This window comes from Pteropus alecto, unplaced genomic scaffold, assembly GCF_000325575.1.
Source record: "Pteropus alecto unplaced genomic scaffold, ASM32557v1 scaffold88, whole genome shotgun sequence".
NCBI classification, from domain to species: domain Eukaryota; kingdom Metazoa; phylum Chordata; class Mammalia; order Chiroptera; family Pteropodidae; genus Pteropus; species Pteropus alecto.
Window position 1 is genome coordinate 4,405,371 of NW_006494611.1, and position 16,059 is coordinate 4,421,429.

The 16,059-nt window shown below is 41.7% G+C and overlaps 1 protein-coding gene across 5 annotated transcripts in view; it reads right to left on the reverse strand.

Moving 5' to 3' along the window:
• The window catches only part of DGKG (diacylglycerol kinase gamma), a 177,560-nt gene that overhangs the window by 67,865 nt on the left and 93,636 nt on the right, over positions 1 to 16,059 (reverse strand). For all 5 annotated transcript variants that reach the window (XM_025042358.1, XM_025042359.1, XM_025042362.1 and 2 more), the window contains one exon: positions 10,452 to 10,516. In XM_025042358.1, the coding sequence (XP_024898126.1) occupies positions 10,452 to 10,516 (65 nt within the window). The remainder of the gene's footprint in view (positions 1 to 10,451; positions 10,517 to 16,059) is intronic.

Below are 16,059 nucleotides of genomic sequence, written 5' to 3' on the forward strand. Positions count from 1 at the left end.
AAGCAAATAATAAGACTGGACTGGTGTTTGAGGAGAAAAATTTTATAAAGGGCCCTAACTGCAAATCAGCTGAATTTAAATTCTATAAAATGGATCATGAGTTGTGGCAATAGGTTCCTGTGTGGCAGCAAGAGGACAAAAATACAGGTAGCTCCAAGTAGGGTGGGCCTAAGAGAGAGAAGAGCACCCAGATGGGTCCGGAGGCTGCTGAGGAAATTCTGAGGAGGGGACATCTTGGGGACCAACTGGGAATTGAGGAACAAAGGAGGTAGGAGTTCTTGTAGGGGACACACTTGTCAGTTGTGAGGTGGGAAAGCAGAGGGCTCCCATTTGGTGGGTGTAGTGAGCTCACTCAGAGAAGATGCTGTGTTTGTCATCCCAGACGAATGAGGCTGTCTTCTGTTTTTAGAAAACTTTGCAAGACATTTCACAACTTCTCTCAATAACTCATTTTAGCCTTGACTATGTCTCCAAGCCAGGAGATTCTTCCTTTCATCCCAAACAGCAATCCTCACTTTAGAAGCACATTTTCTCCCCTTCATACTTTCCTGAGTCAAGATGAAGAGTAAGGAGGTGTGGTCACTATTTCCTGTTGTGATTCCTTCACACACTTCAGGCCCAACCCCATACATTCTCTGCTTCTCCTCTCCAGGAAAAAATGCTTTTTGTTTATTTAAAAATTTCTCATGGGTCCTGTTAATCGTCTCTGTGGCTCTTGTCTAGTTTCTCTCTTGGGTGCTGCTTTGGTCATGGGGCCCCAAACTGGGCGATCAGAGAGGCATGGAAGTGTAGCAGGATATGTGGAGGCTGTGGAATCAGACAGACCTAGGTTCGAATAGCAGCTCCCCTGTTAACTAATTGTATGTTCTAAGCAAATTGCATAATCTCTCTGAGCCTCAATTTTCTCATCTGCAAAATGGACCAATAATCTTTTATCTTATTCTTGGGGAGTTGTGCCAATTAAAAATAACGATCATGAAATTCTTGAAAGTATTAATAAACCATCGCTCCTGTCGTTAGCATGAGTTAGAGCAATGCTGATTATATTGGGAATGACACCTTTTTAAGCCCTTTCATAAACACCCTGATAGTCATGTGTGCTTGAAAAATTATGCCGCTGCAGAGTTCAGATGGCAACTCTTGCTGTCCTCTGATGGTCACATAAAACACAAAATGGTCTTTTCCAGATATAGTAAAACTAGGTACAGACCTGAGAACTCTGCTAAGAGTATCAGATCTTTTTATTTATTCTCCACAAAAGTAGAGCTGCATAACATAGCAAATAGTTATTACACTTGCAAAGAGACTTGAGTAATGATATCTTTAAAACTCTCATATCAACTGAACAAAATCACTGGAATTTTTTTTAATTGGAAAAGAGTATTAAAACTCCCACTGCAGATAAACTCACTCTAATCACCTCCTTTATATCATTTTCCTTTAATAAGCTGTAAATGCTACTAGTTGATAATGTTTTAAACCAGGGTATACAGTGTGATCCCAAGTAACTTGTGCAGTAAAAATGCTGACGGAAAATATGTTCGAATGCTAATAGTGTTTATTTCTTTAGGGAACAATATGATTTATTTTTCTACAATAAGCTTTAATTACTTGCATAAAGAAAAGTTATTTTAAAAATAGTATATACAACTATATAAAAACATGTTATTACAAATATTTAAAAATATGGGTATCAAGTAAACAGCTGAAATGTACCAAAATGGCAATGTTGTGTTTCTGTGTGATGGGACTATGGATGATTGTTTTTTCTTACTTTAGCTTTTCTGAACTTTACGAATTACTTATAATTATATTGCAATATATGATGTAATCATACTGTATGATGTATTATTATATAATAATAAATGTATTGGTATTTTACTGAAAAATCTTTATCAAGATAAATGAAGAAAAAATGCCATATATTGCTACACTGATGACTCATATCCTATAACCAATAGATATTTCTCTGTCCCTCTTAGAGAATAACCAAACCTCAATTTTAGGGCTTTTGAGTCATCTAACATGACTATTATCTGATGTAGGATCTGTTGTAATATCATTAATAATGATAGCCAGCATTGATGTGCCAAGCCTCTGAAATAAGCACTTGTTATTTGAAACAATATGCATTGTTTCATTGGATCTTCAAAAAATTCTGTGAGGTAAGGTACTTGTGGTAGGCAGAATAATGTCCTGAAGATGTCCATGTTCTAACCCCTGGAACCTATGGATATGAATAAGGTTACATGGCAAAGGGCAATTAAGGTTGCAGATAAAATTTCAACTGGCAGTCAGCTAACGTCGAGGTGGGGAAATTATCCTGGGTTGTCTGAGTGGGTTCAATGTAATCGCAAGGGTCCGTTTTGGTGGAAGAGGGAGGCAGAAAAGAAACTGTCAGAGGGATGCGATGAGAGAAAGACTGGACTAGCCATTGCTGGCTTTAAAGATGGAAGAGGGCCACTAACCAAGGAATGTGGGCAGCCTCTAAATGCAGGAAAAGGCAAGGAAATAGATTCTATTTTAGAGCCTCCAGAAAGAAATTCAACCCTGATGACACCTTGATTTTAGCCCAGTGAGACCTATTTCAGACTTCTGACCTCCAAAACTGTAACATAGTAAATATATGTTGTCTCGAGCCACTAAGTTAAGCTAATTTGTTATAGTAGCCTTCAGAAATTAATATAGTTTTATATTTCAATTTTACAGATTGAAGTTTAGAAGAGTAACTTGATCAAGGTCACATACAAGTGGTTTGTGACAACTCCAGCATTTGAGTCCAGGTTGTCCAATCGTAGAATCTGTACTCTTGGGTACTTGGCTCCACTGGAGCCCCAAGATGATTGCCCAGCACCTGCCTTAGCATAAAAGTGGAACCCCTCTCCAACCGCTCCCTGTTCTTGAGGATGGTTCTAATTGTTAGAATTGATGTCCTTTATTTGCAGCTCAAATTGGTCTATCTAGTCACTTTTCTTATTGATTTATCGTGCAAAAAAACCCAATTCCCCCTTCATGAGAAACACTTTAAAATATCTGTGGGCAATAATCACTTCTCCCTGTCTTCACTTTTTGAGTGAAACAATCCCAAATTCAGCCCTTCCTTGTAAGATGTGGTTTCAAGTTCCAGGACTTTCTTGACCTCTCCCTTCTGGAAAGCATCCAGAGTGTCAATACCCATTAGAGGACCTAGCCAGTTCTCATCTTACTTTGAACTTGTGTACTTTGATTTTCTTCCATGAGGTTATCATGCTGACCTTAACCCTCCTGAACTTGATTCTATACTACATCTTGAGCTCTTTGATGGAAATATTTCTAGAGATTAATCAATAAATAAATACTGATAACTCTTGGATTATCTGGCCTAAAAGAATTGAAAACATAGCTTGCTTTCAAGTTCCTTCTGATATTTTCACAAACTGATTCCACTTTGTTGACATGAATTATACCTTTCTTGTTCCAGCCTGGCAAGGACTAGAAGAAAAGACCTGTTAAGCTACAGGTAAATCGGCAACTTTTTAGGGAGCCTTGAGATATCATAGGCTACTCATGTGTATCAGCCTGAAAAAATGGTGCTGTCAGTTCCATCATGGATGGGGGAGCCAGGAGAAAGTGGAAGGAAATGTTAAGAGTTAATGCGATTTCATCATATTATTTAAAATATTGTGAATCTTTAGAGCAGAGAGATCTGCATACAAATATTAATAAAGGCCTCCTAAAATCTTTGACCATCCACAGCTTTAAATGATTCATGTTGCTATTCCCTTGTTTCTGCAAAATATCAAGGGCTGACTGTAAACAAGTAAGACAGCCAAAAAAAAAAAAAAAAAAAACCACCCCAAAAAAACCCTGGTCTTCTGCTGTTGCATAATGATGAATGCCTGGTGGAAAAAAAAAAAATCCAAAAAAACAAAAACACAAACCCATATTTCATTCATTTTACTCTCTTCGTCTCTCCCAAGGAAGCGTGTGGAGGGTGGGTGATAAAACATTCCTGTGGGCTAGTATATAAACATTCAAGTAATTAAATAAGTTGCTCTGTCAGAATTGACTTGAAGAGTCAAAGATTTGAACACAAAGCTTAAGGTGTGCACTTCCTTTATAAATACCTATAGAACTAAGAATAGAAATAGAAAATAGCACAATCAATTTCATTTGGGGCTTTTCTGAATCCCAAATATTTGGAAAAAAAATTGCTAGATTGAGGGAAAAAGTGCAGACAGTTGGGACCTCTGGGTGCCTAGGGCTGGTCCTTCGCAGGTGCGAAGTACCAGAGGAGGAGAAGGTAAGCCCAATTCAGGGCACAAAACAAAGGATTTTAACTCTACTGTATCTGCTGATATTGTACCTTTATGTGTTGGGAAAGTCAAACACTTGAGCTGTAACATCAGGGTACTTCACAGGGCTCCTGGAAAGAATAACTTAGAATGGTTTTATTTTTAGATAAAAACAGAAAATCTTATATAAATGGTGATACAGTTTATGCTTGTGACTGCAGAGCATACTATAGATATTCAAGAAAGGAGGCCCTTTCATTTCTAGAACTATGATTTGAGCTTTGCTGGTTTCTATTTTGCCTCCCACAGAACATCTCTGTGTTCATCCAAAGTGGGAAATAGATGCTCGGTGGGTGAGGGGAGAGCAAACATCAGTGAAGGAAGGTAGTTACGTCTCTAGTGTCTGACTGCCCTGGACCACTCACCTGCCAGCCACTGTGCACTCCATGGGGCCAGCTGGTAAGCTCTATGTAACCATGGAGCACATGGCACCTGCCCTGCAACCCCTCCTTATTCACTCCTACACCATTCCTCCTGTTTACCATGTCACTTGGGGTCTGTGACCCCTACCTCGATCCCGCCTCTACCCTGGATTTGGCATTTGGACTCAAAAATCTCATATTTAGACCCCAAATTTCTGCCTCTTGGACACCCAAAGAGCCAGTGGAAGGCATTTTCTCTACAACTTCAGTTCTATAGAATCCAACCCAATCCTGTCTGGTTAATCGGTGCCATCCTCCTGCCCCCTACAGAGGAATTTCAACAGATTCAGTGTACCACAGCGGAGACCTCCTCCAACTTTTAGTTATCCTCCAACTTTTCAGTTCAAGAGCCATGCGAATGAAGCAACGACCCTATGGTAACTGAATCCCATTTGCCACTCCAACAGAAAAGTCTTTTATTGTCAATGTTTTACTGGCAATCTAAGGCCATGCTTTCCTCATGCTTGTCATTCAACAATATTCAACAACAAATGTTTATTGAGAACCTACGATGTGTCACATTATCTCATTAAATACTTATAACAACCTGCAAGATTTTCAGGGGAGGAAGCAAAGGATTAAAGAGATTAAGTAACTTGCCCAAGGTCATACAACTAGTAAGTGGCAGAGCCAAGTTTTGATGCTAACTTAGAGCAGACCCTGGTGCCTAAGTGCTTAGTTATTTGCGAGCTGTATTTCTAACGTCTTAAGGACTCAGGCTACATTAGGGCTTGTGGGGAACCCCTCAACAGCTACTCCACAGCCCTGGCTCCAAGAAAGCTAACACTCCAGAGCCTATCAATTACCCAAGGGCTTTTGGAAAAGGTAGTCAGCTTCTGGTAGGAATAAAGCACTATTTCGGTCCCTTTGAAGATCCTAACAGGAAATACCTTGCTTCAGCCTAAACTGCTGAGGGACAGATTCAAGTGGATGGCACTCAACAGGTTTAGAATAACACATTCTCCAAGTGCTCTGAGTTTCTGACCAACAACACAAAAAATTCTATAGTTAGACTTCTCTTTCTGGACACTCACTTACAGTGATATTGGAATTAGGTAGCTCTCTGTATATATTCCACATAGACAAAAATATTCATGGAGAGTTAGTGCAGAAACTTCATGGAGGGCTGGCCCTTGGGTATCTGGAAGACTAGTGGTACACTCTCAGCTCCCCTGAGAATACTGACTACTGCCTGTTTGAGTGGTTGATATCTTCTCCTTCCTACCGGATGCAAAATCCTCTTTCCTCCATTCTTTCACCTTCATTGCAAACATCCCCACTCTATGAGCCCTGGCAAATGTATCGCTGTTTTATTCATTCCTCTTGCCTTGCCGAAGCCAGCTCACAAGTGTGAGATCTGTACAGTTTCACAGGGCCCCACACTTAGAAGGGCTCTATGTTTGGTTTAATGCTCTGCTGTCACCGACTTGAAATTCTTAATAATTTTTGAAAGAGGGGCCTTGCATTTTGCACTGGCCCACATAAATCATGTAGTTGGTCCTGCTCCTTGCCATGGACATTAGATGGGGAGAAGGGTTGTGCCACACAAGTTAAGAGTGGGCGGTGTACCTCTTGCCCCACTTTAGAATGAAGCAGGCATTTTCCCACGGAGACAATCCATAATGGTGGATGGAGGTGCTAAGAGCTCCATCCTCTTTAGCCTTAATTTTTTTCATCTCTGAAATGGGGACAGTAGCACTTACCCTTGCACTTTACTGTGAGCCCTGAGTGAAATCATGTATAATAAGTATCCATCAGGGTGTTTGATATATAACAGATGTTTGCTAAATGAAATCCATGGGAGAGAGCAGGTGCAGTAAACAGAGTTTGAACTCTGACACTAGGAGCTAGGTTAGAATCATATCAGACTCACGTGGTGATCATTTCACAATATATACAAATATTGAATCACTGTTGTACACCTGTAACTAATATAATGTTACATGTCAATTATATTTCAATTAAAGAAAGAGAATTGTATCAGCTCTACTGCTTAAAAAGTTGTATGCCCTCAGTTAAGCGACTTGACTTCTAGCCTTTGTTCCTTTATCTGTAAAATGGAAATGCTAACATTTACCCTGGATGGTTGTTTTGGGATTTAAATAATCAAATATATTTAAAGAAACTAGTTTATTGCCAGGTATTAATAGGAGCTCAAAAAAATAACAGTTCTGGGTTTAGTTCCCATATAACTCTATTTCTGTACTCTAAACAATTCATTTACAAGTGATGTTTGGGATGAAGCCCTTAAGTGTCTTATATTATACAACTTCCTGTATACAGTATTATCTACTAAATAAACCTCCTGTATGTGAAAAAAATTTTCTAAAAAATATTTGAAGATTATTTCTCTTCTCTGCTAGTCTACGAATTACTTGAAGGCAGGAACCATGTCTTGCTTACCCTTGTAGCCTAGAACACTTTCTAACACGTTAGAATCTCAGTTGAATTAAATCTTTCTTCTGTCGTTTGTGTCAACAATGAGATGATCATTTTTTATAACATTCCTAAATTAGCAATTAATAATTACTCTGTCAAGGATTAGAAAGTAGAATGTATCAAAAATAGCCCCGTTTTTGCCATTAAAAGCCTTTTTTCCCCCTTGACTATCGCACTAGGCTCATCCTCCTGCATCGTGGGGTCTGGTTCTTGCACCATTAACAAAACAATTCCACCAGGAAACATAATTTAATTTTGTGCAACCAATCTCCTTCCTTGGCAACAGCCTGTATAGAGAGACATTCCTGAAACACCAACATCTGAGTCATAGTTTGATGCCTCTGAGGATTCAAAGAGGACTCAGAACTATGACTTTTAACCATTTGAGGGTCATGGGTCCCGTCAGAAACCTTCTGATAATTATGGACATTCTTTCCAGAAAAACATATTGAATATCTTACATACAATAACAAGGTATTTGCAGAGCTCCTGCAGCCCTTGTGCCTCGGGTTAAGAGTTCTTGTTGGAATAGCCCTGAAAATTCAGTGAGCCAAGCCAGAGATTCAAGCTTCCAGATAAATTTGAGCCTTGACTAGTCACACTCCCTTGTTCAAAAGAAAAGAAAAGAGTCACAATTCCCTAGATTTAACTTCAGGGTTATCCTTGAGGGCCCTGTCCCAGGCATTAAACAGTAAAGGCCTCCAGACAAGCAGTGCGTACTCTGGAAAACCTGAGTTCAGCCGAATAAAACAAAGACTTGTTTGATAATATCGTTTACATTTCCAAATCCCCAGTATCAAGCTTTCTTCCTATCCCTTGTGGCCCTTCCTAAGTTTAGCTGCTGGTGTAATGGGGTAACCATGGCAACAACCACCTGCCTATTTAAAACCATCTCCAAAGCTAAATAAGGAAGCCTGGAGAAAATGGCTGCTCGCCTGCCTCTCAGTGGACAAATTGGGCACTCCTGGGTATTTTCAACATGAGCAAACAGGCAGGGTAGAAGCAGCATGGATTCAAAATTCTTAATAGGAAGTGTTCTGGGACCTGGTGAAACATGGCCTACCTCTATGCCACTGTGTCTTCATTTATTAGTAGGCACATGGATTTACATGCAAATCCCCATGCCTATCATTCTATGTGACCACACTACTTTGACCTCAATCAGGTGAAGGGTGAGGCAGGCACCTAACTGCAAAAAGTAGTCTTGTTAATGGGAACTGGGAAGTAGGAAGGAAAAACAGTCATTTGGGGCAAAGTAAATTTGTTTAAAGTTTTCACTGTAATGTGCGATTACAACTTTTTTTCTGACAGAAGTATCTTTCTAATGGTACTCAATTATGTAGATGATTGATGATTGCTCTATTTATGTCATATGTTGACCTACGGATTTTTGGAATACAGAGAAATTTCTCCATCTGTCTGCCTCCTTGCTTTCTACCAGCTACGGTGGTTTTGCTTCTTTTTGTGCCAAGAGACCACATAACTGACCACACTACACAGCTTGCTCTTCTCCAAGCATGCTGCATTCTTGTACTTCTTGGTATCTTTTTGTATATTTGGTTCTTTCTCCTTGGGTTGCCCCTCACTTTTTGTTGACCTGGAAAATATGTACTTGTTTTCTGTGTCTTGGTTTGGGCATCTGTTGTTGGAAAGCCTGCCACACCAAGTTCCATGCCTTTGCTTTGTGTTCACCATGCATATCTGCTTTCCAGTCTGTCTCCACTATTGGACTGAGAGACCCCCAACACATGGCTATTCAAAACAGCTACGGAGCAGTGCCTGGTACCTGGTATGTTTACAAAAGATACATTCATTCAATAGATGAATGAATGAACAGAACCTCCTGTATTTCACAAGCATATGGCATCTTAACAAGCATGTGTGCACGAGTATGTATAAAGGTACCTGTGTGAAAAGACCATGAAAGTCTGGAATGGATGGAAGAGTACTTTTTTTTTTCCTACATGATTTTGTGTATATATGAGAGTGAAAAAGATTGTGAGAAGACATCAATTGATTTGTAAGTTTGTTACTATAGTAGGAACAGGGGCTAGAAGTATATATTAATAGTGTTTTGTGAGTGTGCAAGATCTGTGTGTGTGTGTGAGAAACAGAAGAGGCCAGTGACAGAATGCACATCCTAAGAAGATTAGTTCAGCTACTATTAGATCCTATAGCTCACTTTTCCCGAAGCTGAAGTAGCTTCATTAGGTTCAGTTTCTGATCCCTAAAAATACTTTCTTCTTCCTGCCTAACCTCCTAGGCTGTGGGATCAGGGGAAAGGAGTAGGAATAAAAATGTGGAGCTTTTCAGGAGTTGGGTTTTAAATGAATGTCTTCAGATAACACCGGACTTCTGCTTTAAAGAGACTACTGCAGGCTACAGTCAAGCCCATGGAGCTCAGGGCAAGTCCTTCTTCCCCACCTGCCTGAGGGTAGAGTGGAACCCAGTGGTCATCTTGAAATGGTGCAACAAACAGGAAAGAGAAAGGATGAAAATTAACCACGGAGAAGGAAAAAAGAAGGGAGAAAGGCAATTTAATCCCAGGAGTAGCTCTATGCCAGTCACAACTCACTTCTCCTAAATTCCCTTCCACCAGCAAGAAGGGGTTGGCTTTATTTGCAAATGATCTGGTTTTCTCTCTGTTATCATTTTCGTACCTAATATCCAGACTTCACATAGGGTGCACAGGCTATGGGATCTGGTGGGCTCGGGGTCTCGCCGGCTCTGCACCGGCCTCCCTCTGCTGCCCTCTGCTGTCCCAGGAAGCGGAGGCGACGCCCTCTTGGCCCTTAGGGCCCTGGCCCAGGAGCTACCGCCTCCTCTGAGACCGAGAGAAGATGAGGCTCCTGCCATCCTGGCTGCCCCTCTCCCCAGAGGAATCGCTGGGGTTGGGGGTCGGGCAGCGGGTACGTTTCGAGAAAGCTGCCGAGCCCCAGGAGGGGTTCCAGTTAGCTAAGAGCAGACCCTTACTCCACACGGCGGGCGCATCGCTCCTTTCTTCCCGCCCCCAACTTCTTCCCTCTGCATATCAACCTCTGGGAGAAGACAAGAGGCCAGGCTGCGGCAGGTTCCTGACAGTATTTTCTTGGAAATGGAAGCCTTCCTTCAGGCAACGTGGCAGGAAAGCGAAGTCCCTGGGCGGCGGGGCCAAGAATACTCGGGTGAGAGCAGGTGGGGGCCTCGGACTAGCGGGAGGCACGGGGGAGGGGCGCGGGCAGTGTAGCAGGGGGCTGCAGCTGCACGACCCTCTTACCTGCTGTTGAATTTTTCAGGGTGTTTCTCTCTCATCACGTGGAATCTGTGTGCAATAGAAGCATCCTGAAAGAGAAAGAGACAAGAGAGCAGACCCCTGGTTAGTGGTCATGACCCTGCGATGTGGAAGAAGGGAAGCCCACACTCTCATGATCCCCCAAACCCTGAGGGCCCATCTCACAGGGGAGAACACCAGGTCCAAAGTTAAGGGCTACTGCCACACTGCTTGAAGAGCCTATGCCAGTGGACTCCTTGCAATATTCCCCCTCTACCCTGCCATAGTGCAGGGCGAGTGGAGTGGACAGCCTCTGCCCTTTGAGGAGGGTGTCTGGGTCTGTGAGCAGTGAGAATGCAGAAGCCTTTGTGTGTGTGGTGTGTGTATGTGTGGGGCGGTTAATGTGAGCCTCTGGAAATGCCTTGCCATATTCACTCTTTAAAAAATACTTTTTTATTTTGGAATATTTAAGTCTCACAAGAAGTTGCAAAAATAGTACAGTGAGTTCCTGTGTCCCTTTCACCCCGCTTCCCCCAGTGATAGCATCTTACATAACTATAGTACATTGTCAAAAGCAGAAAACCGATATTGGTAGGTGCCCTTATATATTAACTCTTAATTATCCACAACAGTAAAAATAATTGGTAGCATTAGATAACACGCGTAGTAGATAACAAAAAGTATATTTAAACTTCTGACTTCTGCTTCTTGATCATTCCATGGATATGATTCTCCCCAAGGTCAATAAGAGTCTCATGACCAAATTCTGTGGACACTTTGCTGATCTCCTATTAGCACATCCCTTTGCTGTACTCTTGGCCACCTGCTTCTTAGAATGCACAGTGAGACTAGCTCCCATGACACTATGCTTCTGGGCTCTCCATCTTTGGATCAGAACTTTTTAGCTCTGAGTCCAATCCGCAGCTTACACTCCATGTCACGGGCCATTTTGAGTTCTCATAGTTGTTACTAGCATCTAGATGCTGTGTCTCCACAATACATATCTCTAGAACCAGCCTTGAGCTTCAGACCTAAAACCGAACTCATCTTTCCTCCTGAAACCTGGTCTTCCACCCTTATTAATGGTCTGATTTTCCAGCAGAAGAATGTGAATGTCCCTTTAGCTCTCATGCCAGCACTTCAGGTGCAGACGGTAGACTTTAGAAATAAACAAACTAATTGGTATGGGGTGGCAGAGTGACAAAAACAAGGGAACTGATTCAGATTTGTGCAGGGGAAAAAAGGTACAGAAACTTATTTACTGGAATATGTGGCTAAAAGAGAACTGAAATTCCATTCAGTGAATTTTTAGCTAGTACATGTTAATTCCTTTTCTTGATATGGAAACTACAAAAATTTTTTTCTAATTTTTTTTTTTTTTAACATCAGAAGATATAGTGCAGTGAAGAAGCATTTTTTGAGCATGTGCTGTGTGTGGTGTGTAAAGTACAAGCTAATGGTGGGGACAAAAATCCAAAAGCAAGTTAAAGAGCAAAGAGGAGCTTCTGCAATTATTTTGTGGTTGGCAAACACTCCTTGCTGAAATCATGTCTTGGGAATTTAACATTTTTTTAAACTCTAGCTCTTGCTCAATTTTTTAGTTTTTAGTTTAAGACACATCCAGAGTTGAAGGTCTTGGTTAGGCACCCCTGTGGACACACGGTGGGAGATGTGCAAACCCCTGGGAAGCCTCTGTCCCCCAGGCTTATCCAGCCTGCACAGCTTCTCCGGGCAGCCGTGCTTCATGCTGCCAGACTGCGCCCACCTCCCTCTCTCTGAGCAAGTTTCAGTGAACACTCTGAATAACATTCATATGACATCTGTCAAGTGCTTCTCTAGAAGTCAAGAAAACATTCCATCTACTTGGGTTCCTTCAAAGCACTAATTTTCTTCTGTCAGGAAAAAAAAAAAGAAAGGAAGAAAGAAAGAAAAGAAAAGAAAAAAGCAATCATATGTTGCCTGGCACAATTTGTACTTCACTCTCCCTGCTCCCAATGCTGCTGTGACTGGCTCCTGGCTTTTTTATCCTCTGGGATATGTGCACAGGCCCCCTCCTTCTATGTCGGTCCGATAATCCTTGGTTTTTTATAACTAGGTCCTGTAAAACTTCTTTTCACAAAGACCAGCCTTTGTAATATTATTAGTTAAGCATGTGGTTCATAATTTGACATTGTAATTCCTTGGTAAATGCACAAAGTAGCGAAGGAGAGTCCAGCAGTTCCTTTGCTGTTCAGGGGGAAATACGGTCAGAACCTTGACCGTATTTCCCCACTTGAGGATTAAAAAGAATTAAGATTCACCTTCACTCTTTGTTGGGCTTCTCTGTGTCAGGTACTGAGCTGAGTGTACTTACTTTCAGTAGTGATGTCATTTAAATTTTGGAAACCGGTGCTACCTACAATGGTTCAAACGCTTTCCTGGTAATAATTACAGCAAAATGAGACTTCTGTTCTGAAGAGAGTGGGGTGTAGATGGGAAACTTGAACTTGTGGAAGTGATGATGGCATTTTTGACAGCCTCACTTTTTGGGGTCTTCTCTCTGAGGTGTGGGATGAAGAGGAGATGACAGCAGTTTGGCCATGCAGCTACTCTTTCCTGAACTAAAACTTTAAGAGCACAGTTGGGTAAAAGACTTTTGTGCCCTTTTCAAATATAAGCAGCAGTCATTTGGATGTCGAGATAGCGAGATGTCTAGGCCAGTGATGTCCAGTAGAAATAAATTAAAAACTTTCTAGCAGCCACATTAAAAAAGTGAAAGGAGAGGAAATTAAATTTAATAATATATTTAATTAACAGATATTATCCTTACATCATGTGATTAATATATAAATTACAGAGATATTTTAAATTCTTTTCTCCATACCACATTTTTGAAATTTAGTGTGTATTTTACACTTCACCACATCTCTCAATTTAGACTAGCCCCACTTTAGGTACACAATAGCCACATGTGGCTAATGGCTACAATATTGGACGATGCAGGTGTAAGTCACTTTAGCAACTTATGGAGATAAAAAGACAGAGAGGAGACAGTAAGACAGAATATTTGAAATTCGAATTGTTCTGAAAAATTATGGCATAAAAAAGAGTGTAGACCTTTTGTTCAAGACACCTTTCGGTGGGTCCTATTGTTTTAGTAGCTTTATGGCTCTCGTAGGTGAGAGACAAAAACCTGAGGCTGAGGGAATCCAAAGGTTGCAGCGAAAATGATGATACACACACACACACACACACACACACACACACACACACACGCACACACACACTCCCTAATTGGTAGGAGGCATATGATTGTGGAAACTTGGCGGGTGAAGTCTGATAAGTACAGTCTGTAAGGTGGAAAATGGTGTGTGGGTTAGTGTGATGGCTGTGGCCTCTTCTTGGCCCCTGGGTTCCCTTAGCATCAGAAATAGATTTCATTGAATCAAGGGATTAGCTGTTCACTCGTCCTGTTAAGGCTCAGTGAAAGCAGAGCCTTTGAGGCATTCAGAGTTACACATACCCTAGGAATTATTTCGCAGTCTCAAACTTCCTGTCACTGATACCTGGCCATCCTGACATTTCTGCAAATCCAAAAATAAAGAGCAGAGACGAGAAGGCCAGAGAAGTCAGAGGAAGTAGCATCCTGAATGACTGTGTTTAAAATCTCCTGCCAATGGATGTTATCAGAGGACTGAGAAGGCCAACTATCTCAACTCTTCACTGAGGGGAGCTGGCATGTATGTGGATGATAGGAATGTGGTGACAAGGAGGCCACAGTCACTCCCTGGTTAGGCCAGGAGAGTCTGTCTTGTTTATTAAATGAGTTTTGTCGTTAACAAGGGGATGGAGTGAACTGTCAGGGCAAATTCTATACCACCCAAGGGCACCACAGCAGCAGTCATTGTCATCACCTTTGCAAATGCAAGGCAGCAGACATTTGATATCAATAGATATTCCAGGCCCTTCAAAAGAGGCAAAGACTTTGGAAGGCTCCTTTTGCCAAAGGAAACAGACTGTAATCATCATAAGGAAGTAAAACCCTAGGTTGGTTTACATACCTACTTCTCCTCTTACAAGTTTGGGAAGTCAAATACGGAGCAAGAGCTTCTGCAAATGTCAGCCCCAGATTCTGTTAGGGTTGTGTGTTGGTTACTTGTTTTCTCAAGAATTTCCCTTTCCAATTTTTAAAGAGCGAGCACACAAACCCTGCAAACATTTTATTGAGAGAAGGCTAAGGGCACACTGAGGAGGTAAAACACAGTCCTGGTCCCTCACTGCTTTGCAATAAAATACTAAACATGCACAAGCGAAAGGTGTATGAAAAAAATCATAAGGAAAGATACTGTGGAGTTCTTCATAATTTGAAAGATGAACAGACTAGATTATTATAAGTTAGCCTCGGGCAAATAAATATCTTGACCACTGAGTATGATGGAGAATCTATTTGTATGCATTTCCTTGGGGGACAATTAGTTGGTCTTCTTCCCTCCTCTCTCACTTATTTGCAAGAATGAATTAAAACCATGATCGGTCTTGGCTCTTAGAATTAGGCTTGGTTATCTAGTTGGCGGGGGGTGGGGGTTGTTGTCTATTCCTCTTTACTGTGTTCATCCATTTGGTCAGCTAATACTAAGTGAGTTTTTTCTTTGTATATGGTACGGTGTAGAGATGGGGTATAGATATGGTCAGGAATCGTGTAGTTTTGGGCAGTCAGAGCTGGGTGTGGTAAGGAGAGAAGATTAAGGGCTGAAGACTCTGAAGGCAGCTGTGACTGTAACTTGCCTTCTAGAAGTTTCCATACAGGTCACCCTGTACTACACAGCTCGTACTTCTGGCTGGTTGCTTATAGGTGCTGGTTTGCCCCCTTTCTCGGTCTTTATTCTCTTTCATCTATTTTAGTTCTGGTTTCTGCTCCTTTGAAGAACCACTTCCTTGACCATTTTCTGCTCTAATGGGTTATGTTCACTCACTGAAGACTTGGGCAGGACCATTTGCATAAAAATTATCTCAGGGGTCTGTTAAAAAAGCAAATTCCCAGACCAACTGAATCAGAATGCGAATCAGGATCTGTCAAGGGAGTGAAATTTGCATTTCTGACAAAGGGCATAGGTGAGCCATCACACATTAAATTTGGAGGTCCCCCCATCCCGGGCACCCAAATGCTGCTGGAGGGGGTTGTGCAGAGGCTGCCAGGCTCATGGCCCACAGCTCAATGGGCTCTGGAGCACGACAGTAGTGCCTCCTGGCTTTACCACTCACCAGCTTGGACCTGTCTCTGTACCTACACTTCCCTACAAAATGCAAAAGGATGATGACAATATCTACCAATAAGGAAACTGTTCCTAGTGTGCAGTAAGTACCCAATAAACGTTAGCAAGTTATACTCTAGTTACTATTGGCAAAAGACACAGAGTTTTTGCGCAGCTGTAATGATGGGAAGCTCATGCTCCAGAAGCCCCCTGAATGCCAGCCCTGTTAGTTGTGTCTGATTCGTAGGAGGTAAAGACCGTGTGTTCTCATTAAGGGAAATGGAGTCTGAACAGGTGGTCCAAAAAGAAGTGGGGCCTTTGAGCCAAGAAAAGGAGGGAGGGGTCTGCTTAGGTCACTGTAGGGGGAGCTGGAAGAGGCTTAG